At 38.2% G+C, this 27,832-nt stretch overlaps 1 protein-coding gene across 6 annotated transcripts in view; it reads left to right on the top strand.

Moving 5' to 3' along the window:
- Positions 1–822: 822 nt before the first annotated feature.
- anks1aa (ankyrin repeat and sterile alpha motif domain containing 1Aa) overlaps positions 823–27,832 on the top strand; it is a 68,276-nt gene continuing 41,266 nt past the window's right edge. For 3 of the 6 annotated variants that reach the window (XM_028006513.1, XM_028006660.1, XM_028006435.1), the window contains exons 1-4: positions 824–1,408; positions 16,652–16,732; positions 18,254–18,410; positions 19,243–19,305. In XM_028006513.1, coding sequence (XP_027862314.1) covers positions 1,233–1,408; positions 16,652–16,732; positions 18,254–18,410; positions 19,243–19,305 — 477 coding nt within the window. In that variant the 5' untranslated portion in view covers positions 824–1,232. Of the gene's footprint in view, positions 1,409–16,651; positions 16,733–18,253; positions 18,411–19,242; positions 19,306–27,832 lie in introns of all 6 variants that reach the window. The other 3 variants (XM_028006361.1, XM_028006718.1, XM_028006583.1) reach the window with 3 other exon arrangements.

The raw sequence follows: 27,832 nt of genomic DNA, 5'->3' as shown, positions 1-27,832 counted from the left end.
TGACTTCTTGTTTGTTCTCAAACTTCATTGTACTAATGCTAATTTGTACAACATTTAATATAATGTGGGTAAATACAAAGTCTCAACAGCTATGACTAAGAGCATGGGCATATACATGGGTCATTCTATTATCTCTGAATAGAATAAGTTGTTTTTAATGTTTTTGAAAGACACGATGAGCACATTGCAAGAATTTGTTTACATAAAATATGATCCAAAACCTGACTGAGAAGTTTGAAAATGGACATTGTAATTTATTAATTAGATATTAAATGATATACCTATGTTCTATAAAAGTTTTCTATCTATTTAAGACTAGCTATCATGCTTATTTACATAGGTTTTCATTGTAGGGAAAATCTTATTTCCTTTCATATGATACCAGGAAGCACCATCGTGCTCACTGTCAGAGCATGATTACTGATACTACTAGTAAATATGCTGATATTATACTACAGCTTAAATTAGTTGACCGAATAGGAATTTAACAATACATAAACGATTTTCTTCTTATTTCTATGACTACTGTTGTTTTGGTAACTTTATTGTTATTTAAAAAAAACACAAATTTCAATTGTTATTTAAATTATTTACATTTTGTTTTATGTGATGATACGTCTCCTAACAATAACGATAGGACCGATAAAGCTCATTGTTGGGTTTGGAAATTTGCTCCTGCCACAACGGGTCACATGAAAAGGCAGATCTACAACTTACTGGATGGGAACAATCCCATCCAGTAAGTCTTAAGGGACCTAACGTTTCCTGGCCCAGAGTCACAGCGGGCGCCATCTTTCTTTTATTATCCCTATTGTATATAAAGCAGCGAGGGGCGGCGGTGGCTGGTGCGGCATTTGTGAGCGTCTGAAGGGTTTCATTGGAGATTAAGAAAGAAAGGGTAGTTTCGAGGAAGTGACGGACGACGCTCGGAAGACTGGTCAGAGGAAGTTTGCTCGATAATGGTGCCGTGCGGCTGAACGAAACTTTTCCCCCTCTTGAGCGCCAGCGGAGTCGTGGATCGGGACGGAAGGATCCAGCAGGGCGGCCGGGGGGAAGCTTTTGTTTCCTGGCCACATTTGCAGCTCTGAGGAATAACTTGAGGGCTGGGAGAAAGAAAGAGAGGGTCGCAGAGAAATTTCATTCCCTACAACCAACCCCCCTTTCCCTCTCCCTCTGTCTTCCCCGTTCTTTCCCCAGCGCCTCCTGTTTTGTTTTTTTCCCCGGGATTAGCGATGGGGAAGGAGCAGGAGCTTCTGGACGCGGCGCGCACGGGGAATCTGGCCGCGGTGGAGAAGCTTTTACCCGGGAAGCGACAATCCGCAGGCGGATCGTCTGGGAGCGCAGGAAGCGGCAACAGCAGCGGGAGCAGCCACGGAGCTTCCTCCCATCCGCTCTCCAGTCTGCTCAGGTAGGCTGCGGGATGACTGAAGAGGAGGCAGCCACCGGCACTGGTCCTGTCAAAATACTGTCTTATCATTCCACTGTTAGCACTTTAGATATGCTTGCTTAGTTAATCAGTGATCTTTTCGTCAAAGCAAACCCAACCTGAAACTGTGCTGGAACGAAGCTGTGGCATGCCTCTTTGTTAGAGCATTGCTTTTGTCCGTCTACTGTTGTTTGCATACAGTGCATTGCAAAAGTAAACATTTTGTCGCGTTACAACCGCATACTTAAGTTTAGTTTATTGGCTCGAAATAAGCCTTTGAATAGTAGCACATACATATGAAGTGGAAGAAAAATGTTACATGGTTTTCAGAAATGTTTTCCAAATGAACATTCTGTTTGTATTCAGCCTTTTTTACTGTTATAAATCAACCAAGTGTAGCTAATTTCTTCACACACAGACTACCTTTGTTTTCAAGTTAATTACTAGTAACACCGGAAGAACTGCGCATATCTGTAGCTCAGGTGGGGAGGGGGGGGGGTTATGTCAAAAGGTCAAGTTGCGGGAAGAAAAAGAGCAGCATGAGAATTTCTATTGGGTCCTAATAAGTCTGATTAGGTCTGTAGGGAGGATAATCAAGGCTGACCTTCATTCCGTTCAGGACCTGTACAGGTTAGGGTCAGGAAAAGGGCAGCTGACATCTCTGCACACCCCACACATTCTGGACACATTGAAAACCAAAGTCAAATTTCTTGCTTGCGCTCTTGTGTGCAATAAGCAGATTTGGGGAGGTTTACTTCAGCAGAGACAAGGAAACTAATCAGAGTTGAGGGGAAGACATAGTACAGGGATGTTCTGCAAGAAAACCTGTTAAAGACTTCAAGACAGCAGGCTAAATTGATAAAAATATAGAAAAACGAGGCTTATTTTCTCTTCATGTTCTTTTTGTTGGTCTATCACCCTGAGATCCCCTCAAAATACTTTGATGTTTGTAACGTGACAAAAAGTATTATGAATACTTTACATTCATACAAAAAACCAATTGCATAGTTTTTTTGCGACTTATCAAAAAAAAGTAATCAACTAGAAAACAATCTAATCTCTTTGGCATTGATGTGTAATTAATTGCTTACACACAGTCTAGACTTGAACCGGTTTTAGTGAGGGTGGAATACAAATATAGTTATATCAGATTTAGTCAACCTTCTGGAAACTTTTATTCTCAAGCTTGTGGGTGTAAGCTCTGAAATTTCTTTGTTTAGCTGTGGGCAGAGTGTGAAGTCTCCAGCGAAATTTCTACGTTTAATGTGGGTTTTCACATCCCAAAGACTTGCTATGCGTGGTAAGAGAGGTTTACCTTAACTGTTGAGTCATTTATCTTCCATTAGTCCACATGCTGCCTGTGCACACCCTGCTGTGTGGATTTGGACAGGGGAGGAGAGGATTTAACCTAAAAAATTGCAGCCATATTTAATGTATTACTTTGGCACATGTTTGTGTTAAAGAACAAGATAAACAACAACAAAGGGATTAGCAGCAGATGTGATGGAGGCAGTTTCATTTTCCTGCAGATGTTCCCTTAAAAATAAACTCATAAGAACCAGCTTGGTGAACAATTGCTTGAAGTCTCTTCATAATTATTTATACCTGCTTTAAGCATGAATAACTTAACGAGCATGTAGGAAAATGCTACCTAACATCTAGCAAAATCTGTAAGATAAAATCTTACAGATTAGCGCAAAGCAGTGCGTAATTGTCAAGTGGCAAGAAAATGATGCAATATTTTTTTTTTTGAAAAATTACATATTGATCAAAAACTGAGATGCGTATTTGCAGTCAATGCCTTATGAAGTCACCTTGTTGGCACATCAGCATGTCTCTACCAGCTTCAGAACTGACATTTTTGTGCCGCCTTCTTTGCAAAATAGCTAAAGCCCCTTGGTTAGACGATGTCTGTAGGTAGCAACTTTTAGTCTTTTGCCACACATCCCTAGTTTGATTCCATTCTGGACTTTGTGTGAGGCACTGAAATCCATCTATATGTTTTGACTGAAGTCATTTCAGTGTAGCTTTGTTTGTATGTTTAGGATTGTTGTCAACCTTTACCCCAGAAACAAGACTTCTGCGTCTTAACGGATTTCCGTCCAAGTTTGCTCTGTGTTAGCATCTTTTCTTTTCCCATCAACTCAACAAAGACTCTCTAGTCTGGACTGTCAGTTTGGGTGCACTGCCATGTCCTGGGAGCTTTTCATTTTTGTGCCATTGCCTTTCCATTTTTTGCTAATGGCTGGATAAAGAATATTGTTTTCTAACCCAATCTTTAAGCATTTCTACTGCTTTATCCCTGACTTAATGCCACATGTTCACTAATGTTCGCACAGGTGGACTCTATTCACTGATTAGATAGTTTCCTATGGAAATTAATTGCACTGGAGTTTAGGGCCACAACTATAGTAATGATTACTTTAGTAAACAATTATTCTGATGATTAATCAGTTAATCTGATAACAGATCTGCACATTCTGCACATTTTATGCAATATTAAAAGTACATGAAAATATGTAACTAAATAAATAATTAAATTTTTAAATAAGAAAATAAATATTTTATTGCCTAAAATGCTATAACATAGGGAACACTTGATCATTTGCAGGAAAGGTTGCATCTGCAGTTATGAAAATACTTTTAACATCAACATGTGAAAAGCTCAACCCTTTCTGCTTGACTTAACATTAATGTAGAGCAGGGCTGATTTTAGCTATTTTTTCTGATTAACTGATTAATAGTTAGATATGTACTTAATACGGTTTTGGTTTTTTATTTTACAGAATTTAAACTGGGTTAAACTAAAAGTATGCCACTTGAGGAGTTTTGGATAGAACAGTTTACACATTTATTTATTTTTATCTTAAATGCAAAATATATGTATTTCTTTGTACATTTTTGGCTTAATTACTGGTCTCTATGTTCTTTTAGCAAATGGTCTTGTTTTGGAGTCTGTACCCCAGTTGATGATGAGTTGATTACTGAATTAGTTTAGAATTATTTCAATGATCGATTCATCACAATTAATCCGATTAACCGCTTCAGCCCTACTGGAGTTTGTCATATTTTCAAATTTTCATTTTAAAAATCATTTTGAAAATCTCATACAATTTTCCTGAAATTCACTTATCCACTACTCTCTTAGTGATCACTTATAATTCATATAAAATACACTTAAATTTGTGGTTATTATGTGACAAAATGTGAAGGAAAACACCTTTGCACAGTGACGTGGCCATGCCTTTCCTGTCCTGAATGTTTGTCACTGAAAACATAAACAGTTGTTTGGGGTCTGAATGACAGGCACCTTTTGTCTAAGGCTGAAGTGTTGAAGTGAACTTCCTCATGCTGCATCAATGTGTTACTCAGCGCAGACTGCGCAGCATACTTAGGGTAATTGCATTAAACTCTTTTAATCAGAAATCCATTTCAGAAATGTCATGCAGTCAAGGCTGGCTCCATCTTTCACTCTCTGATCTGTGGGCGGACCGGAGAGTCCATTGTGTCATCTACTCTGTCTTGAGCAATCAATGTTTGGCAATGGGAACTGTGGGTCATAATTGGCGAGGCTATGCAGGAAGCGAATAAACCCCTGGTAGAGAGCTTGTTGCCTCTGGACACCTGAGCTTATTGGACATGTGAGGAGTACTGACCACAGGGGAGCCTGTGGGATTGTTGCTGCCGTGGATGACATTTGATTTGGTTTGCACGATGAAAATGTCAATACTGTCGTCTGCGAGTAAATTGCCTTGTAGTCCAGGTTGTGGCTTTGCGCATTTGTTGTTTCATTCTTCAGAATGTATTTGTGACCTATTCCTCATCCTTTGTTGGGGAAATGTAGGCCGGTAATCTTGTCGGAGCTGATTTCATCTCAGTCCAAGGCTGCTGTTTTTGGTCAATCTCGGGTCACGCTTGCTTTAATGCCCTCATGCAAAAAACAGATGTACTGTTGACACTTATGTTGCTGTGATGCACACTGAAGCTTCCCAATGTGTTTAAAGTTGCAAGTTGCATTGTTTAAATGATCTAGTTTCTGGTTCTGAGAACCTGTGTGCAGAGATGTTAGTCAGCAGCCGTGGCATGTTTACTGGGCAGAGCTTTCCTCGAGTTTTGCTGCACGATCCACTCGACTTCAGCGCTGCTCTTCCAGGGTGTGTGCGTGTGTGTTTCCACTAGATCTCTGGCGTTCTTCGCATGGAATGGGCCACATGTTGGGGCTTGCAGTGTTTTTGTAACCAGGCCGTTGTGCAGCTCTGCTCTGCGGAATGCCTGCTTTCCCAGGAGAGGTTGTCCCAGGCGTTGCCATGAGATAGACACTGACCTTTGGCATTTTTCACACCGACTCCTAAGCAGGTCTTCATCAATTAGGGAAGCTAGGACGTGTTCTCAAATGTGCGGTATCAATATCCCGTAAACTTATCCACATTTGTTCACATTGCAGCAACACACGTGAATGTACTGTGCTGGTATCGCTTGTGAAAGACCTAAACAAAGCAGTGCATAGTTGTGAAGCGGAAAGAAAATGATACATGGTTTTTAAATGCTGTGTGAAATCCATTTGCATTCAGCCCTCTTGAGTCGTTGCAGAATGGTCTTTAGCTGCAATGGCAGCTGCATGTCTTTTGGGTTGTGTTTATACCAAAGCTGCACATGGAAAGACTGAGAAATGTGTCCGTTCTGTGCAGAATAGCTCAAACTCAGTCATATTGAAGGGAGAATGTCTGTGAATATTTATTTTCAAGTCTTTCTAAAGATTCACAAATGAATTTAGGTTTCAACTGTCTCCCAAGATTGTCCTGTATTTAGCTCCATTCATCATCCCCACGGCATGATGCTGCAGTGTTAGCGTTTCACCACACGTAGCATCTTTCATGTACAACAAAAAGGTTCAGTTTGGTCTGGACTTCCAGGTCTTGGTGCGTTTTTCATTCTGTTTACTGACATTAAGTTACACCTGGGTGAGCTGTCTTCATTAAGTGGATGCACTGGGTTTTATTCATGTCTATCCAAAGTTATTTTCCTTCCACTTGTCTATCAGGCATTTCTTTCTGTTAGTCTCTTACAAAAAGTATCCCAGTAAAGTATACTTGTAACAAAATACAATGAAAAATTATTTTGTAAAACCCCTTATTTACTTCATTTTCTGTTATATAATCCTGTATTTTAGATGTCTTTTGTTAAGATTTTCTTTTTCCACTTGCACTTCCTGGCCCGGATTGTCCTAACTCGGACAGCTGCTGCTGTTACACCGGAGGTGAGACAAGTCCCTGGCAGGGAGAACGGCTGCCCACTGAGGAGACATTAACAGAGGAATGCATGGAGTCCTGGACGGACACTCCAAGAGCATAGTCAGATGAGAACTTTCCTCTCCGCTTCACAGCCGTGGTCTTTGTCCTACTGACAAGCCACAGGATGGTGCTTTTAATATTCATATCAGGCCCAGAAAACCATTCTGAGACTTTTGTATACTTTCTAGTTTAAGGGAAATGAAAATTGACCTGTCAGTTGATCAGAACTGGACCACCTATTAAGAGGAGCGTAGCTAGTTATTTGGGAGAGGGAATCTTTGAGTAAAAAAGGAAGAGCTTTTTTTGATTTGCTTTTACAGCCCTTTTAGAGATTTTGTGAAAGAGCTGTTAAATAATTTGTTGCTGCAGTTGCTTTTGACATTCTGCTTTAAAAAAAGTGACTGTATTGAGGAGTGGTTCGCATTTTTTGGGCTTTGGGCGCACGCCTCCAGAGCATCCTATTTCATCCTCAGTTTCCTGCTCACACCAGGAAGAGCCGCTCTATCAACTATGAGAATATTCACTGCTGTCCTTTTATCTCCAATAAGAAACTATCCCACAGGATTCTGTTTTTGAAGATGTTTGGTTGCATGTGATATTGTAGTGTGGGACTGATGCGTGTTGAGAGGATAGGCTTGCTGAGGAGATGCACAACATTCCTTCCTCCACTTTTGTGCACATATTCAAGTATGCTGACTTGTATGTCTTAGGCGCGGACAGATTCCAGTTTTCTGGCTGATTGCCGATCTTTAAAAAACCCGACTGATTTTGGCAGATACCAATTTATCTATTTATTTCTTTGTGTGAAAAGTCGCTAAATACAGTGGTAATGTCATTAATTGGCAACAATGGGGGGACTTTTGCTAACTGTGCAGACGAGACCAGGTGAGCGGGTGGGTCAGACAGCCCTCTATCATGGTAAAACAAAAGGGGACAGTAACTAATTTTCAGGCCTTTGTTGAGGTAGATAAGATCAGTCTAATATGCAAATATTGGGTGATTACCGATCACCCGAAAACTAGGAAATCTGGGCGATTTATTGTTACCCCTGGTATGTGTGCTGTTTGCGTGTATATATTATGCACACATGCACATCAGATATGCAGACACAATCAAGCATGGAACAGCTAAGAAATAGTAATATATCTCTATACTTGTATGTGTAGATGTTATTTAGTTATTCCTCTTTCCCCTTTTGTAGATCAAGTAATTTCCACCACACTAAGGCAAGCAACCACTATGAGTGTGTTGTTTGTTTACAGTACCACAACAAATTACATTAAAACAACTTAAACCAGAAAGAAAAAAAACACTCAAAAAACTGACCACTTATTGTGCATCCTAAAAGGTTTTATTTCTGGGGTAAAATTCTCCCTGATTTGGATCCTTCAGTAAAAACAATGCGGGTTAAAGAATAACCCTGGAAAACCTCCCTGCTTCCTGGGAAAACTTTCTTGCACTGGAACCTTAAGTGTTGACAAGGCAGTTTGTACCACTTGCATTCCAGGAAAAGCCCCATCAGATCATCTCCTGCTGTCTGGGCAGATGCACCCACAGTGGTCATAGCACATCATTTGTTGACCTCTGAACTGAAACAGACATTAGTAGGAGGGAGCAGTGCTGGGAAATGTAACACCACAATGTTAGCATTCCAAGAGCATCTGAGTTTGGGATGCTCTCCTCTGAGTGTTGTGTTTGTTTAGTCACAGAAGCTATGCAGAATGGCGCCTAGCAGTGATGGATTCCACAGATGTGTTTTTTTTTGTGTGTGACAAATACAGTGTCCTCTTAATTCAGTCTCAAGCCCTCTTCATGGTGGTGGACTAAAAATAGCTTTCATCCAAGTGGGTCAGAGTTTGGAAGATTAGTTAGTAGTGGAGAGGAAGCTCCTTTGAAGTTTAATGGAAGAGAAGAAAATAATCTTGTGACGGTGCCTCGAAGGATTGTTGGTTTAAAAAAAAAAAGGGGAGGTGGGGGCTTCGGCACAAGTTTAATCTTAGCACGAAAACAGTCAGTTCTGTCAGCAGAAAGTGCTGTTTTATATTTCTAGCTTTCTATGGTTCCTGTTTTAAAGCTGAAAACTAAGGGAAGTATTGCAGAACATGCCTTATTCTGACTATCGAGTAGATTTCTCTAGTCTTTTATGCATTAGATAACAAAAGCAAAAGGTAACACAACAATCCGCAGTGAGAAGTGTCTTGCAGCTCATTTCTGACCTGCGCACATCACATGCGTCTTCTGACTATTTACATCCAGCAGCTTAGATGTTTTCTCATCCATCTGGCGTCTACGTCTTTCCCACCCTGCTTCTCTCAGCAGTCGTCTTGCCCGCCTGCTGAGTCGAAGCCAACCTCTGCTCTACCTTCAGACTTTGAACATGTTACACATGGAGCTGTCCACCCAGAAAGCAAATGTTGCATGTTTTTCTTATTATAGCCCTGCTTTTCTTTGCTGTTGACCAGGTGGGAGAAAAAAAAGGAATAACCCTCGCTTTAATTTCAACATTGAAGGGCACATTCAGTCTGTGGAGGATCAGTTTCATAGCCACAAAAATAGCTTTTTAGAAGGCTTCTTTAAAGATTGATTTTGCTGATGAATAATGATAAACTAGCTGAGCTTTTAACAAAAATAGTCAAGCTATGCAGAGTGCATCTCACAGAAGTTCTGGTTTTAAAACAGAGTTGTCAACATAACTTAAAAAAAAGCTGCTGATTCACCTCTACTTGCAAGAGTTGAGCTGAAAAGAAAGGTTTGACAGAAAAGAGGGTTTCTGTCAAAACGAAAATGAGATTCCCTATTGAAGCTGGACTTAATTGCTTTGAAGCAGCTAAGATAACCGTACAATTGCTTAAGGACAGTGTTTTCATATCCTTTAATTGTATTTTAGTCCTTGTTGGCTGTTTTCTTCTTTCCTTCCTTGTAATCCATTTTTATGAGTTTTCTCCAGCTTTTTTCCATCCTGGAAATCATGTTGATTCTGTTAAACACTGTTCGACTGCTGCGTGCCGTGTCCAAGGCATATGCAGTTCTTTCACACCTCCTGCTGCAAAACAGATGCCCTGTGAAATACTCATTGTGAAGTTATGAGTTGTGAGGACTCAATCAGGTTTTGAACTGAGTTGCTGATGCTTATTTTTGTTTTGCTTTGCCCTTTGTAACCATAATGGAACAGATTTGATTAGTAGGGGAGCTTTTGGCTTCCCGCAGTAGGCCGGTTGGTTAAAATTTATCACCAAAATCATCTAGGAGATTTTGCCAAATTGACCAGTAGGTGTAAAGTAGATTCAGTGGAAGCTGAGTCTGTCACTCAAGCATTTTGATGATTGATGTCACCTTGTCGAGATTTTCTACCTTGTCAAAAAGTTGCTTTATAATTTTAAAGCCTAAAAGAAAAACAGAAAGAGCTAATGATATTCAAATACATTCTAGGAATGACCCCTTATTAAAACTGCATGGAACTGTTTTTCATATTGTTAATCTCTTAGCAGTTTAAAATCAGTTCTACTGGTTAGAACTTAAAATTAAGCCATTATTAAATACACTTACCTAATTAAGTAATAGAAACAGTAATAGAAAGTGGAAACAGAAATATCTTGAAGATTATATTCTCCAAGACTTAACTTGAAACAAACTATGTAGATTGTGATTTGTTGCTAGATTTCAGTAGAAATGCACCCATTAAGCTTTTCTTGGTACACATATTTTCTTTTAAATGGCTCTCATAACACATAAAAAGAGAAAAAAATGTGGTTGAAGTTCATTGATGGAGGAAGTAACTTTGAAATCAACAAGCGATGAAGAGATTATAAGATTATCTCTATTTATGCATCAAAACACATGCCCCTAACCTTTATCTGATTGTTACTAAACTCACAGCAAAGTACATCAAAGAACAGCTGTTTATGAGTATTCACAATAACGTGTGCATTTCCGGTTTGACTCATTTTATGACCAGAAAAAAGATAACTTTTTCAGGGTTGTACTTATTGATTACCAGTCAGAGTGGATCAAGGGAAAATTGTCCAACTTAAACAAATCTAAAAAGTAAATTTTTTTTGTCACTTTTACTATTTTCTATCAATTTAAACAGGGCAAAGTTACGACTGCTTAAATTGACCTATTTACCTAATTTACCTAAAACCTTTATAATGTTTTTATCAGTCCTACTAACAGACACAAAAAAGACTGTCGTCTTTCTCTTGCTTTATTGTAATAATTAAGAGCTCTCCCAGTTTCTCCCAGGGAGATGCATGGTCATTAACCACATGATGAAAATAATCTCATTACAAGCCCTTTTTGGTATATGTTCAGTGCAGGCTGTCATAAATTTAAATTGTAAAATACAGTCATGGGTCTTCAGTTTGTGAAAAAAAAAATCTGTTTGTTATTGCACTGATCTGATTTTTTGTTGTTGTTGTTGCTGTTAGTCAAATTTCACTTCTTTATTTCTCTGACTTCTGTTCAATTTTTCCCGTTTAAACATGTTCAGAACTCTCACCTGTGATGCAGATATGTGTATTGGTCTGCAGTGTGTTGCTCTTTGCTGCAGTATTTTGTCCTGCACTCATCAGAAATGGAGACTTCTGGCAGGTGCTTCAGTCTGAGCTGAGATGAAGATGCTCAGGTTGACTGCTTGGCAGCAGGGCATCTGGTTCCAGCAGCTGCCAGCACTATGCATAATTAAGCCAATTTCCCCAACGGTGGCTGACATGAGCCAGTCTCTGCTGGGCTCGCTGCCCCGAAGCGGACCGGTTCCTGGCAGTGTGGTCACACTGCTAATAGACTGACAGATAAAGCTGTTTATGACGTGGGGTCCGCTCTCACCTGGGTTCTTCTGTGCTTTAAGGGACTGCTGAATGGATTTGGCCTTTCCTTCATTCCTATGAGTCCATAAATCAACATTTAGTTGTTTGTTTTAGCTTTTGGCTGATGTGGATTCTTTTTTTTGCATTATTAATTAGCTGACTGAATTTTCTCTTTATTTTCTGTTTACTTTTTCATCTAAGCAAACTCAATAAATATGCATGACCGACTGGTTATGTATGACCTACATTTTATGTATTGCAGCACAAATGAACGTACTGCATTTTTAAGTTTAGTGTTACTTTAATATTGAACTCAGCTCACAAACACCAGTATCATTTCTGAATGTTGCTAATTTGTAGCCTTTGTAGCCAACATGTAAACTGAAATAGGCAGGACATCCAGGTGTATCTCAATAAATTGAAATGTCACAGTAATTAAATTCAGATATAGATTCATTATGCACACATTCACACATTTCAAGTGTTTAATTTGGTTAAGGTTGATGATTGTGGCCTACAGTAAATGAAAATAAAATTTGTTTCATATAGCATTTTTATAGTACACTGGACAAAAGATTAAAAAAATGAAATTTTTAATGCAGAAATGTTATGGTATGACCTGATTATGACGTACACAGTCATAGACAAGTTTGCTGACTTGCCAGTTGTCTACTAGACGCTCATTGACGGCCTCCGTAAGGAAGTTAAGCCATAAAAACCGTTTTTTAAGAAGCTGACTCTTCAGATTTCTATTTCCAGGCATATGAGTGGAAAGTTGTCTGGAGGGACAAAAGCACCATGGATGACAAAGGTTGTTCAGTTGATCTAATGCAATATCCTATTTTTTTCTAATTGATTTAAATTTTATTAAGCCACAATTATCTAAAATTAACTGATAGCACTCTGTGTAGCAAAGCTATGATATGTCTTTTAGTTTTTGAAGAGAATTGTTAAAATAAATATATTTTTCATTCATATTTTTATTTTACTATGTACACCTGTATTGACTGTATCATGCTGATTTACTTGAACACTTACAGAGTGCAGGGAATGTAACTTGAACTCGGACTCAAGCAGTTGAAATATTAAATTGACATTAATTAATTATATTCCAATTAATTGAGGTGCACTTATGTTTTTTTTTATTCCTCCAGCTACAGCGATCAGGATTAGTAAAACTTCGATTTTAACCCCCATGAATGTCTTGCAAACTCCAGCTTCATCCCACTGATATCCCCACAGGCAAATTAAGGATTAGCTCAGCTTTTCAAACAGGAATTCCTCAGCCAGTTCCCATGAATGTGCCCCCCGCCTCCCTCTCAAACCAAATCAACTCTGTTTTGCCCATTACCTCCGCTGTGGGCCTAAGCTCCATCTCTCGGTGAGGTTGGTTTTGAGCCATAGTAAGAGGATGAAGTGGATTGTGGAGCACCAGTCTGACTCATGCCCTTGAGTGCCATGCTGCCAAAATGCTCGAAGGACGAAACACTTATGCAGCTTTAAAAGCCGCTGCTGCTGGCAGCTGTCTTAATAGCAAGCAGGAAGACTTTGACTGTAAGGAAATGTAATGAAATGTTCACTTGCTCTGCATGGCAGCAGTTCAGATGGGATTAATGAACAGCCTTGGTCCTGATTAGAAATGTGATATGTTGCCGGCATCATAACGTGCCTCGTGATGTGCTGTGCTCCTTTTTGGTCATGAGGCAGATGTGACTCAATGTTTCTAACATTGAGTAAACTTTCTTTTTAAAATTCTCTTCTTTTTAGCTTTGATGATGATGACCAATTAGCAAATGCATCATAAATATTTGACCTAGATGATCTTTGCCCATTGCTGAGTGTTTGTTTTGCAATCTGTTCTATGTTACACCTCCTACAGTAGGAGAGGAAGCTTATTTTAGCCTAGAAAGCTGATCAAAAGTCTAAACTTGAATCTACCAAATATTAAACAAAATAATGGATGAAAAGATTTGGGGTTATAATAGTTATCGGGGTGTACCTTTTAAGCTTTTTACCATATTAAGAACTGAAAGCAAATCAGGGTTTTGTTTTGTGCTGTCCATCAAACGTTTTATAAAAACAGTGAAACAGAAACTCCATGAATTTACAACAAACATTTTGCAGAGAATTGTTCAATGGCTTCTTACATCTCTGTCCTTACTCTGACTTCAGTTTTACCACCTCACTGCATCATGTTGTACACAGGCATGTTGAGAACATACAAGTAAATCAGTTTAATGATAGTTTCCGACCAGTCTGTCATCAGTTCCCATGAAGGTAGAAATCAGCCCACTCAGTTTTGAAAAATTTCTGTCCTCACTGCATCCACTTTGAAACGACACAAGTAGTTTCCCATAAATCTAGCGACTCAGTAAGTTGACTCTCATCTGCATGTTTCCGATCCAGAGTTATGTGGTTTATCTGTTTAACTTGGATTTCTTAAACTAACTGAACTGTAGCTGAAGAACAGTTCAAATAATAATGCAAGGCTTTTTGCTCAAAGCTCTTGTACAAGTGTCATAAATACAGCTGAAACACTACTTCCTTTAATCTTTCAGGCCATAAGCACATAAACCATGCTCTGAACTAAAAAAAAAAAAAAAAAAGTAATCTTACATCATATTATGTAAGATATGCATGTTATATGCAGGTTTTGTAAATTCAGAAATTGGTTTAGTAAAACTTTGGACAAAGAGTAAACCTGAAGACATTATTTGTGTGGTTCAAAGTGAAATGCTAAAAAATACTAGTAATCATAATGGCACACCTCACTCAGTGTTTATGTAGCAAATAACTTTCTGTTGACCTCATTTTTGCTTCCACCCTATGTCTGACGTATGGCATATTTTCCCTTTATGGATGCTTCTTAGTTCCTGTTCATGGTAATTTTCATTTGTGGGGGATTTTACTCCTAGTAGTTACATAACTCTTCTATGTAGGACAGCTACCGGAGGTTTGTTTGTCTCCTCTTTTCCCTTCTGATGAGATCCATACCCACATTTAAGGCAGGACTGTTCTCCCTGCAACAACTGTGACAGGCAGAAATCCAGATGTTATGAAGACTGTATGCATCAGCGCCTTGAGTACTCCCATAGAAACCTCTGTTGCACATTTAACAGAGGTTTCTCAGTCTCCAACATTTCCTATCATCACATTTTCCCAGTTGAGTGTTTCCTCTGAGCAGTGCTATTGATGTCCCGTGACTTTCTGAGACGTTACCCAGAAGGCCTGCTCTAACAAATAAACAGCTTATGTTTTGGATGGCGGAGCTGAGCTTTCCCCGTGTGTCTGCGCTCTTCTCAGACCCATTGTTCTGCAGGCTACAGAGACCTACACAAGACACTTATTTAATGAGACGGCTCTGACTGTGTAATTGCAGGCTGCTTCGCTGAGCTATTGTGGGAGATGTATTTTAAGGGGGCAAAACGGCCATTACTGCGACAGAAAAGAGCTGTGTGTGTGTCTCTTTGGGGAGTAAAGTCACACAGTGATGTGAGGACACCAAGAAAACTTTTGTCACTTCATTTACTCACTGATTATTTTAGGGATTAAGTCACATTTTGTCTGCAAAATTATCAAGCTGATTTTGAAGGGGTTTTTCTGCCCTGAAAGGACTTGGGGAATGCTTAATATTCAATGGCTTGGAAGGATTTAGATCTAATTCAGTTTGTGTTTGACTGTCCAAATACCACATCACTCTTTCTGTTTTCCTTTCAGATAGTTTCTGTTACATATATGATTGAAACAGTATAAATAAAAAAAAACATTACATATGTTTGATTCTCTGTGAAGTCCATCTCTGTTTGCTCCATTTTCTTTTCTGACTCCGCTCTCAGATATTTGGTTCACTCGTGCTGGGATTTCTAAGTCACATGATTTATTTAGGATTTGTTGAAGTCTTTCAGGGAGCTCTACATCCCGTCTTGGCACTATGTCTCGCCAGACATCCTTTGGCTTCTTAAATTACACTCTCTGTCCTCCTCTGCTGCTTCCCTCCCCTCTTCCTTGCATCATAGTTCTTTCTTTCCTCACCGCAGTGCTCTTTGCAAATGAAAGAAAAAAAAAAAAAGAAGCCCATCAAAATTGACAGCCGAGTTCAGTGCAAATGAATGAGAGTGCAGGGCTAATGGTAGGCAACCTCACACTTCACCCCATGAATAGCTTTAAGGTCTTTCCCTGCTTTTTTCCCCACTGCCTTTGCATATCCCAGCTTGTTTTTCTCCAGGTCCTAGGTCATCTCAGCACTTGCTCAGGAGGTGTTTATTTTTTTTATTATCTCTTCCTGATTTTCCTGTTTTCTGGTGCTGGCAGTTCCGTTCTGTTTCATTCTTTCTCATTTAAAAAAAAATTATTTGAAGGTGGTTTCCCACCGTCATCCTTATGAAGTCTTAAATGAATGTATCTAAAATCAAAGCCTTAAAATGTCTTAAATACATGAATCAGAGGTTTTAAATTTTGTGGTGGCAAGACTATTTAATCTTGTATATCCTATTTAGGCTTTCTTTTTCTCGTGGGATTTTTTTGTCAGGCAAATGTTTGATTTGTGTTTGAGTCCCGTTTTCATTTTGACTCAGACGGTTAAGGGTACTGGTGACTGTACACCCTTCTTATATAGCAGAGTGTATTAGCAGCTGCATTAGCACGAACCATTGTTTCAGATTCCTCCTGGGGAAACGGATGGAGGAGAAAAGCTATCTAGCTAATCTGCTTTTTTGGTATTTAACATGGTTTAAGCACAAATTTATCACCAGTTGTTTTTACAATGTCTGTCTTCACCTTTGGATCACTTTTGTTGCAAACCCATATAATGCTACATTCATTCTGTGTAGAAAAAAAATGTTTTCGCACCACAGGAGTCAAGACTGTTTCTTTTGTTAATTTTAGGTCTTGAATTTCATTCATAGTGATCTTTAAAAGTCTTAATCTTTAGTTGTTGAAACCCTGCAGCTGTATGCAAGCAAAGATGGGTGGTGGTGGTGATGCAATTTAGTTGCGGGGCAATAGTGAGAATGAGATGGTGGTCATCCTGTCAAACGAGTGGGAGCTGTTTGTTGCCGTTGCATTTCTGCATATATTTTCACCTGATGTGTCAAACACAGAAGTCTAACAATCATCTCTGTTTTTCACAGCATCTGGAGAGGCCCCAATGTGAACTGTGTGGACAGCACTGGATACACGCCTTTGCACCATGCTGCCCTCAATGGACACAGGTACATCAGAGATGAATAAGAGGAACACAGCAAATTTGTATTTTGTTCCAAATGTATTAAAATCACAAAATATTTCTTGCACAAATATGTTCAATTTGTGTATTTAGGTTTAATATATATTAGTGTGACCTACATTCCTATATTTAAGAATATTTGATCCTTTATTTGACAAGTACTGAATAAAATATTCAGTACTTGTCAAATAAAGAACACGTATTGAATATTTTATTCAGGAGAAATACCTCATTAAGAAGCTGCTACTCCCATATATGTTGCAGATTCCTCTTATGTAAACATGTACATCCTCCTATAGCTTTTATATTCTCCATCGGCATTCAAACTTGTAAACTTGGAAAAGCACAAACTAAACTGAGACCCTCTGAGAAACTGACTTCCTAAGTGCAGTTTTGTGTGATGGCTTGTTTTAATCTCTTATTTTGCTGTGTTGATCTTTTCTTTCTATATGTAACAATGAGCATAATCTTAATGGAAGCACACATTTATATTGCATGTTTAATAAAAGTTTTGGATTCTGATTTGTTCAATTGCCACTGACACCTGGCCAACTGGTTGGACACTAGAAAATCAGATTTTATTTATTTTTTTGGGTCAAGGAAGGGGGCACACCAGTTTGGCGCTTCCAACAGCAGCCTTTGGTGTAGATCAGGGGTCTCAAACACCAGTCCTCGAGGGCCGCTGTCCTGCAACTTTCAGATGTGCCTCTGCTGCTGCACCACACCTGAATAGAATAATTAGGTCATTAGCAAGGCTCTGGAGAACTTATCTACACAAGGAGGAGGTAATTAAGCTATTTCATTCCAGTGTTTTGTACCTGTGGCACATCTAAAAACTGCAGGACAGCGGCCCTCGAGGACTGGAGTTTGAGACCCCTGGTGTAGATGGTGTTACCATGGTAAAGAGACTTAGAAAATTTTCTGCATTTTTCTCTGCCACCAATGTGGCGGCAGAGGAAAATGAAGTGAAGAATATACTACTTGAAGCCAACTGCATTTTCTTTGTAGGCACTCTGCCTTTTCATTAAGATTAATACTTGAAGAAGTTGCTTTGTTTTATCCTTTTCAGTTTTCAAATTCTCTGTTGTGAAACACATTGGATTGGAAAGTGTTGGCAACCTTTTGAAAATCCTTAGATGCTGATAATGGCTAAGAATGTCTAAAAATGCCAGAAAATGTAGTTGTTTTTGTCTTAACTTCTGAGAATGATTATGTTAGAAAAAAACCCAACAGATAATCACACATATTCCAAAATTTTCATAGCACATCCATTTTCATAGTTTTATTTAAACAGTTTATATTGTAGCAGTGTTGATGTACAAAGAAAACAAAACTAAACACCTCCAGGGTGTAGGGGAACACCGTACTTTTGCTTCAGTGTTTGTACACTGAGGTCTGGATTTGCAGATAGTAGTCCCACAAGGGGGATTAAGGTATTGATTGTCTTTGCTCATTCATTAGTGCCTTCCATAAAAGTTCTGACCTGTCCTGTGTCTTTTCTTCGTAGTGCTGTGGTGGAGGCGCTGCTACGGAATGAGGCCTTGACCAACATCGCCGACAACAAGGGCTGCTACCCGCTCCATCTGGCTGCGTGGAAGGGAGACGAGCGCATCGTAAAACTTCTCATCCACCAAGGACGTTCAAACCCCCAAATCAACGAGCAGGTCTGCCATTACTGTGTGCTTGTTCTTTTAGTTACGACCACATTTGCGGTTCTGTTTTTTGACTACAGATATCTTCGACTTGTCTGGTTGGAAATAGAAATGAAATTCTTTCGGTGATCAACAAAGTTTCTCTTTACTTTGAATTTTCATCCTTTCAGGATATTCTGAGGACATTTTGAAATGAGTCAGCTTCTGAGCAGTTTGTTTTTGAAAAGATGAAACTGCGATGGTACCAGAATGGGAGATGTAAAGTTTCATTAAGCAGTCACAGAAAGCTGTGAAAAAGTCACCTCGTTCAGACTTGGAACAGTTGAGCATGGCATGGCCTGAACCCAAACGAGATTAATGTTAAAAAAGAATGTGACCACAGTGCATTAACCTCAGTGCATTATGATACTGACTTCTCCTTTGATAATGTGATACTTGAAGTGCTTCAATGCTGTGCCAAGAGTGAGAAGTGCTCATTTCCTTTAACTGTTTTAACACTTGCCTTTGATATTTTGTGGTTGCTTTATGCACAGAGATCATCCTTTTGGGCTGTCCTGTTTTGAAACATAAGAAAAAAATGGCACATCATGAACATTTTGAAAAAAGGAAATTTGTCATTTTAATCAAATTTGATTCGCTGTCACTATGGCCTGATGAGAAACTCTCATGGACTCATTTTGTGCCATTTCTTCCTGCCTGTTCATGACATCCAATTATTCATTAACTTAACCCAATTTTTTTTCTCCTTTTTGTTTAGTTTGACTCATCTATGTGATGATTCCTCATTCATTCATTGCTTGTTTGAACCGAAACCATCGACCTATCTTCTCTTCCTCCCTTGCAGAGCTCTGTAGACCATAAAGAGTTCAAACGCTGTGGGCCCTTTGACCCCTATATTAATGCCAAGGTGTGTACACAGTGCTGTCGAAAACAACATTTCCTCCTGAAGTGTTTCCTTGCTTTACTGCTGTGCTGACCTGCTGTGCTTGTTGCTGCTGCTGTATGGGGTCAGGGGTCCTCTGCTCCTCAGCTATCAGGTGCTTTTATGCTCAGTCAGTACATGTTGATTTCTGCTATCTCTGGCTTTTCTCCCCATGTCTTAAATCAATTTCCCTTTTTGGAATGTTATGTTCAAAGTTGGCATGTTTTATTTTACATTTACATTTATTGCGAAATTGTTTCGCAATCGCATTCAAACTATTGCGTCATATTTAAAAAAAGAAAACTGAATGTCTTTAGAGCTGTAGGTCACGCTAATAGACCAAAGTGAACAAGTACGTATTTCTTTATTACTGGTCAGTTGGCTGCTGGTTCAATGTGTATTTTATAGAGATTTTGTCTGATAGACTCATACTTGTTAAGTGTAAGAAAATCTTTTAAATGGTTTTCAATATTTGCGGTGTTACGTTAGGACGCCAGCAACAGTTGGTGTTTAGAGATCAACTTTCTTAACAGTCCAGCAAGTTTAAGTGTCTTTGTTTTCAGTTTTATTTTCATTTTGGATTTTTGGGAGTTGATCAGTGCTGATACATATATCCTTCAAAAATGTAAGGAACCCCACCTCCATATGTACTTTTTTCCCCATATACAAACAGGTGGAAGACCAAAATTCAGTCATAAATAAATAAAATATACACAACACACCATCTTCACTGCAGTGCATGTTGGTTGCAGTATCATGCTGTGGGCATTCTTGGCCAGAGGAGATAGCCAAATGAATGGCAATCCAGTAAGAAAGCCTGTCAGATCTACAGTACAGAAGGTGGTTCTACAATGTTTTCAGTCAGGCGGACTGAAGAAGGCATCATTTGCTTTTCAGGTTATTTGTAAAAGACAAAGAAAGAAACTATATATTTTTTTCTTGTACTTAAAAACAACATGCAATATGTTTCTGTTGGTTTATCACATAAAATGAGTCTTTGGCATGAAAACTCTTCCAGGACACTATCTGTGATATTTTTCAGATGGATAGCAATATATTTTATTGTGTCCTGTTTTACTGTAAGTGCTTACAACAAAATAGCAGAGAAGGGTATTGCTTTTGTACAGCCATTTCTGATCATTGCTGATTTTCCTTCTCTGCTTGGCACTAAAACTGTTGCAAACCTGATTTAAAACCTGGAGTTCCTGACTCAGCTCTTATTGTCAGTAAACAATGTGTTGTTTGGGGGGAAATAAAAAGTTAATCACACCTCTGTTTACAACAAAAACATTCATTAGGATATATTCTGTTAAATATGACACTTTGTATGAGATTCTCACAATATGCGACTACTTGGTAAAATTACCATGATTTCACAGTATCTTGGTATTCACACAACTTTAAAACTAAAATGGGTAACATGATCTAACTGCTTTTCATTCAAAAGAAAAAAGGAACCGTTGTTGCTGCTACTCTGAAAATGATAAATGGGTCATTGCAGTAAAATGTTCTCAGTAGCAATAATGTCTCTACATTTTCATTCATATACCTTAGAAAACTATAGAATAAACATGTGAAATGTGGTAGTTGTGATTTTCATGTGCTTATTGTGCAAAATATTATACCTTCTTGCATTTTGCTCCTTAAGAATGGGAGTCTAACAATTTGGTATGAACTGTCTGACGAGTTGGGCTATCTGCTCCAGGAGAACCTGCAATCAGCTGCGTTATAGAGGTGTAGTTTGTGAACGCAGCCTTTCCCCAATATGAATGATGGTTGGAGCTCCTTCAGTTGACACATTATTCTTAAATATTTCATAACCAGAAATTTTACAAACTGCGCAATTTGTCTTTTTTTTTTTTAGTCGGAGTGATACTAATCAACTAAGCAAATTGACAATATTTTGTAACATTATCAATCTGGCAGCCAATTTTTTGAATAATTTAATTGACTTATTTGACTTGAATAATCTAATTGACTTATTTTCCTCTATGAAACCAATCATTAGGATTAGTTTCTGTTTTGTCTTTTTATTTATGCATTACAATATGCAGCATTAAATGCATACAACAAAATGACATGTCAACAAAGAGTGGTCTTTTAAAATATGATAGACATCCCATTTCTAGTATGACAAAATGTATTTATTTTTTTAATCCCCAAGTGCAAAATAATATGTGAATAAACTGGAAATAAACTCAAGTCTTGAGAGTACCTCTTAATAAAAAAGACCATGTTTCTATTGTACCCTCTGTTTATAATCTAATAAGAAAGGAAGGAACTTACTAATGAATTTTACCTACTGTCTATTTGCTGTATTTATGAATTTGGTCTAAATTGGATTAATTTATATATAAAATTACGCAGCTAAATGTGATTCAAAGAGGAAAACGTTAAACTAACTTGGTCAGCTAGATAAAGAGTCTGGACTTCAACACCTGCAGGCACAGCTTTCATCAATCATTTCCATAAACGCGTACAGACAACATATTTAACTAAACACACAGTATTTAGCATCTTCACAACAATCATCATGGTTTTGTCTTTTTTGTCAGCTCATCAGCAGCCACTGCCTCTTATCTGCAGCTTCTCATCATGCGTAACGCCTGTCCTGCTGTGGTTCCCAACCGAACCTTTCACAGCGTCCAAACCTCCACTTTATTGGTGCCTATTTTCAAATGCTTCAGTATGTTAGACCACGCTGAAAAACGTTGGTCGTTTATGTAAAGTAGACTCTTTATCTAGCATGCTTGTGTTACAAATATTGTTTTGACCAAACCAATGCATGACTGGCGCTGAACAAACCTGACATACACAGTGTGGTTCCATGCATAGATAAACACACTCGCACACACACACACACGTATACATACACACTCTTGGTGGTTTGAAGGAAAACAGATGTAGCTGTTATTTATAAGTTTGGGAAAATAAATGATTAGAAATCCTTTGTTGACTGACTAAAATATTAATATTTCATGGCTTCCTGTAGTTTGTGTCATCAATTTCTTATTACTTATTAGTATATGTTTGCATTCTTTCATTTACATCTTTTTTGTGTGAAATAAGCACACAAAAAAGATGTATAAATTCCTTGCAATATTTCAAGTGATTTTGAAAAAAGTTCTTTCCAATCATGCTTAGCAATGATCAGTGGTTCTTTTGATGACAACTAAGTTTACTGAAAACAGTAATAATGAAAAAATAAATAAATAAAAACTCCATTACGACTCAAAAGCTTATGCACTTGTTTGAGGCATTTTTGTTTTTACCTCTGTTTCAAAAATTGCCTGTTTGGAAGGGTGGAATATACTTTTGTGACTTTTTTCCCCCTGTTGTTATTTTTCAAGACTGGATTGTGCTGTAGCACTTTTATTTCAGTTATTTTTCCTGACCTTAAATTCTCATAAAGCGATCTTGCTTTTCTGGTCATAAAAACTATTGTAGTAGACATAGATTTATTCAGTTTTACACTGGTGTGCTTTATGCGTGCCTAATCATCCAGAGTCCAGCTATTTGAAAAATGTTTCTCTGTTAAAAGTTCTAATGAGTAACAGAGGAAATGGCTGAAATGTTAGATTAGCATGTCAGAGAGTAAAGGAGCCATTCATTGTTTGCGTTGGAAGGAGTAGGAATAGAATTGCCAACTTTTACATGCAGACTAGATGAAAACTGAAAAAAATGTTAAAAGCAGCTTTATTGGCCATTTCGTGCCAGATAGCGGAGTTGAAATTTAGATTCTTCCCATTCCATGGTTCTGCATACAGTAACATCTAAAAGAAAGCATCATTACAACAAATGAGGAAGTTAAAACTGCTTCTAATATGTTCATTTTCAAAAATATTGTCATCACTGGGGGAATTTTCTACCATTGACGCTGGGTGATTCTATTTTTGTCAACAAATCTTCTTTTCATGGTCTGAATTTCTCCAAATCTAGGAGTCTGCAACCTTTGCAATCCTAAAGGACAAATATCTGTCTTATACAACCTGCTTGTTTTGTGATTAAAACAATCAGTTTTGCATGTGTTTTAGTTCATAGAGAGAAAAAAAAAAACACCAACCTTTTCAAGAAAAAAAATTAATACATTTTATCAAATAGAAAATTTTATGCATGTTGAAAATTAAGGGGGGAAAGCACAAAGATTGTAACATGGTTTCAAAGAGAGATGACTGGTCAAATGATTCTTTGTACATTTAACTTTGACAGGCTTTCTGTCACACAAAAAAACCTTTGCATTAGAGATGCACTGAATTGTCCAGAGATCAGTTCTTAATGACAATTGGTAGGTCAAATAATGAAAAATCAGAATTATTTTGTTCTCCCTGCAGACATTAGATGTATAAAATTGTAGAAATTACACCATTTTCTCTCAACCAGCTAACTACCTTCGATTTACAAAAAGAAATCTGACAAATCTTTGGGGGGCAATAAAGATGTAATTGAGGATAATATTGTAATTCCTTATTTTTCAGTTAAGTTTAACTTTAGTGTTAAATTCAACTGAATGGCCTAAACGCCAACATTGGAGACCCATCTTCTAACCTTTTATTAAGATGGACTCTCTCACAGACTGAAATTTCTTATTATTCCTCACTTCACCTGTGGTTCATTTTTAGACACTTTTCTATTTAGCATGTTAAGTATGTCCGTCATTGGCCTTGCCATTTTTGAACATGTAGGCATGTGAATGAGTTGTTTTGTTGGGACAGAGTTCTGGTTCTTAATATAATAATCTCAGATTACATGTTGATGCTGAGGGAAGCCCCAGGTAAACTGCTTCTGTCTGACACTCGCCCTCACAGTCAGGACAGCTAACGGTGCGTGGGGGTGTGTATGTGTGTGTGTTTGGTCCATGTTTTTTTTTCTTCTTTTTTTTTCCTGCAGGTAGAGCTAGCTAGGGACTCGGTCAGGCATGTAGAGAAAGCTATTTTTATATGTTGTCACATCCACATCCCCCCAACTAATCTTCTTAGCTTTTGACTGGGAATGCTGGCTCAATTTAATGCTGCTGCACTGTTTGACAGGGTGGGAATACTCCTGCTTGTTTTATTTTTCTGCACGTAGTCAAACTATTGGATTCACCAGTAATTGAAACTAAAATTCTGTTTCAGTTTTTAGTGTCATTAGGATGGTTAGGGTATTAGAGGTTGAATTTTAAATAAATTCTCTGGCCTGTTGTGGTTGATGGCATCATGTGACCAATTGGATGGAGCATCACGCTGCAGGATCAGAGCAACATCTCATGTGGAGGAAGAGGATGGGAGATTTCCAGGGTAGCAGTCTCTTTACATCAGCATCAAGGAGAAATTGCCATGCAGTGCCTGTCTGTAAGTGTATGAGGTGTCGGTGTGTGCGTGTGTGTGTTTGTATGTATAGGGGGTATATGCCTCCTTTCTCCTCCCACCACTCAGTGTTTTGAGCTGCATCTGCTGAGGAGAAGGAGAGATAGAATGTTGTCATAGTAACCGTGGTATGGTATATTGGTTCTACAGTAGTGGTGAGTGACCTGGTGGCATTATGGTGTGTTTCTGCTGAAAATGAAGACGGGTACGTGACGGGTCACTGGTCCTTGAGAAATCTGCTTGCAGTGGGTCAATTTAGCTGTTGCTCTGGTCCTGGAACCTGTTAGTCTGATGTTTATTCATTAATCTGAGCTGCTGTTTCCTGTTTATTGTTCATTTTGTGGGTTGGGCGCTCTGTTAAAGGTTGAAAATGTCCCGGCAGGAAAACACTAACCTGAATCTAATATGAGCAAATACTTGTGTATTTGTAGAAACTTTAGAGATAAAATGTATTCCTTAGCTATTTTTAAGCCTCAACTTAAAGAAACCATATCTTGGTTATTATTTTTAATTTTATATTTTCTTTGTTTTTGTTCCTAAACTACTTGCATCTGGAAAAAATAAAATTTATTTACAGTTCAGAACGTTAGAAAATTTTGGAACGTTTTTTGATATAACTATGTATTTTTTTTTTTTATTCCAATCTGACTATATTTTCGAAGAAAATCTGCAGGGTTGTATAGATTTCAAGATTTAAACTTCAACTGTGCAATGTTGACATCCCAACTTACTTATTCCTCACAAAAGCACAATTTTCTATTTTATTGCATTAGCCTAGCATTAGTATTAGATAAAGAAAGATCAGCTGTTTAAAAAAAAGCACCTTTTCACTCTGAGATCCTCTCCATTTACCACAAACATCAAAACATATGCTCAAAAGTAGAAGACTGAAAGACATATTTAAGATATATGGACACTTAAAAATTGTAACTGACCCATTATGCCATATGGTAATAACACATATGGTAGTACATTTAAATTTTTGAGGAGGGCTTGATGGTTAAAAAAGGGATACCACTCAAACAGTGAGGAAATATGTAAGATTAAATAAAACCACCACAAAAATCTTGATACATGAAAACATTACATTGTTTTGTTATAAATGATGATTAATAATAATTAAGGCAACATAAAACAGTAATTCTGTAAAAAAAAAAAAAAAAACCGAAATTAAAAATAAAATGCATTTTATTATTTTTTTCATTTTATCTTCTTTGTCTTTTAAAAAAATTATAATTTTCTATATTTCCTATCATACTTAAATCTACTGTTTGCGTTGGCTGAACTCCTATCTGCTATGTAGGTCATGCATTTAACACAGTTTATGTTGGTGATTTCCATCCTGCTAGTGGTTCACGTGACCAGAATTCTAGCCTTCGGAGTGAAAGTAAGGGGTGAAATATCTCTGACCATGTCAGAAATGCTCTCACAATGTTTTTTTTTTTAACTGACAGAGGGAAGTTAGTTGCTGAAGTCAGTTGTTAATTCTTGTTCACCCCATTATCAAGAACAGCAGCGTTTCCCTTCTTTCCTCCGGCTGAAGTGTGTTTGCAGCCTGACGGCGCTTTCTTTTATGCTGTCACTTCAGTGTCCATCTCTGCCCTCATGAACACATCATGCTTCTCCTTTGACGTCTGCTGCCTGCCCCATCTCCAGAGTCTGCCCTCATTTATGTTGCAGCGAAGAGGGGTCGAAGAGGGAAACCTCTTATTTTGCTACAATCATCATTTTCCCACCGCAGATTTTAGGGGCTCTCTTCAATGTCAGTTTGTTTAATTTGCAACCCAAGGAAAAAAGATTCAGCCACGAATTCAATCTACTGTAACAACCTAAAAGCTTCTGAACTATGCGGCGTCTCTTAATTAAATCAACAGCGAATGACTATGAAAGAATCAATTAGCTGTATGGTAAAAATTGGAAGAAAAATGTCACCTACTAACAGAATTACAATCTATGGCAAGGAGCCATAGATAATCATACATCTCATTACAGGCCTGTTTACTCAGGAATGCGTGACTGCGTTTAAATAAAGATCCATTAGAAGAGTCCAGAAATTTCCAATGTAATTATCCAAAGTGCAAGGTGATTTGATGACACTTGTTTTTCTTAAGAGAGTGGTTCATAACCAGTGTTGAAATAGAACAAATATTCCTCGCCATTATATCAAACACTTCAGGTTATAAACATGAGAAATTTTTTATTCTGTGCTTTTAAAGGCTAAAGAGGAGTGGTCATTGAGAGTTTGCCATAAATGTTTTAAGACATGAGTACATAATTAAAAGATGGAAATAAATTTAAAAAAAAAAAGACACCCTTTCTAAAGGTTTGAGGAAACCATCATGTTTACCAGATTTGTAAGATGTAAGCGAAGCTAGCAGGGTTAGAGAAAGCAGGAAAAGGACATGCGTTGAGTTTTATCAGCCCTTTGGCATACTAGCTGTAACAGCTGCTCACCCCACCCTCCACCCAGCACTACTACTACAACCACCAGGGGCCAGGCTGATGTAACCGCTGCCAGCCTGCGCGTCACGTGACTGGGGTCGCCAGTCAAACCATGTTGCCATCTTGCAGCCTGGGGATGTGTGTATCAGCCTCCTCCCTCTCTGCCTCTCCGCCTGCCTCCCCTCCCTCTGTACAACACTCTGCAGAGTTAACACAATGGAGTTTAATCTCCAAATGCTCCATAGTAGGTGAGGGGTGGGTTCATCAATCATTATCAGTGGAGATGGTAATCTCCACTTGTCTGATATGCACTGAGGTCTAAATCAGATTTTCTACTTGCTGCTGCATGACAGCAGAGAGATAATTTTCATAAGGATCTGCTACTGTCCAGGAAGCTTTAGCGACACCATATAACTCCAATCTCTTTCCCAGCAAGGCTGTTAGTCAGAGGTGCCACTTTAATGGCCTTCGGAGCTCAGTCTTGTTAGAGCATGATAGTTTGATGTCTCACATGGTTTATGACAGCATGGAGTAAATGAGGCTCATCCTGGTCTTATTGAGCAATCTTGGAACTATACCCTATGGTATTATGCTGGAAGCCTCTGAATCCAACAATGAATAACAATGTATGTGTTGTACAAAAATATTCAATGTTATGGGTTCATGCTGCAGAATTCAAATCAGTGTAGTTGCAGCTTACTGAATTTTAAATGGAATACTTTTTT

Source organism: Xiphophorus couchianus, chromosome 1, assembly GCF_001444195.1.
Source record: "Xiphophorus couchianus chromosome 1, X_couchianus-1.0, whole genome shotgun sequence".
In the NCBI taxonomy this organism is placed as follows: domain Eukaryota; kingdom Metazoa; phylum Chordata; class Actinopteri; order Cyprinodontiformes; family Poeciliidae; genus Xiphophorus; species Xiphophorus couchianus.
Note: the sequence above shows the minus strand (reverse complement) of the source record. Positions and strands in the feature narration are given on the sequence as shown.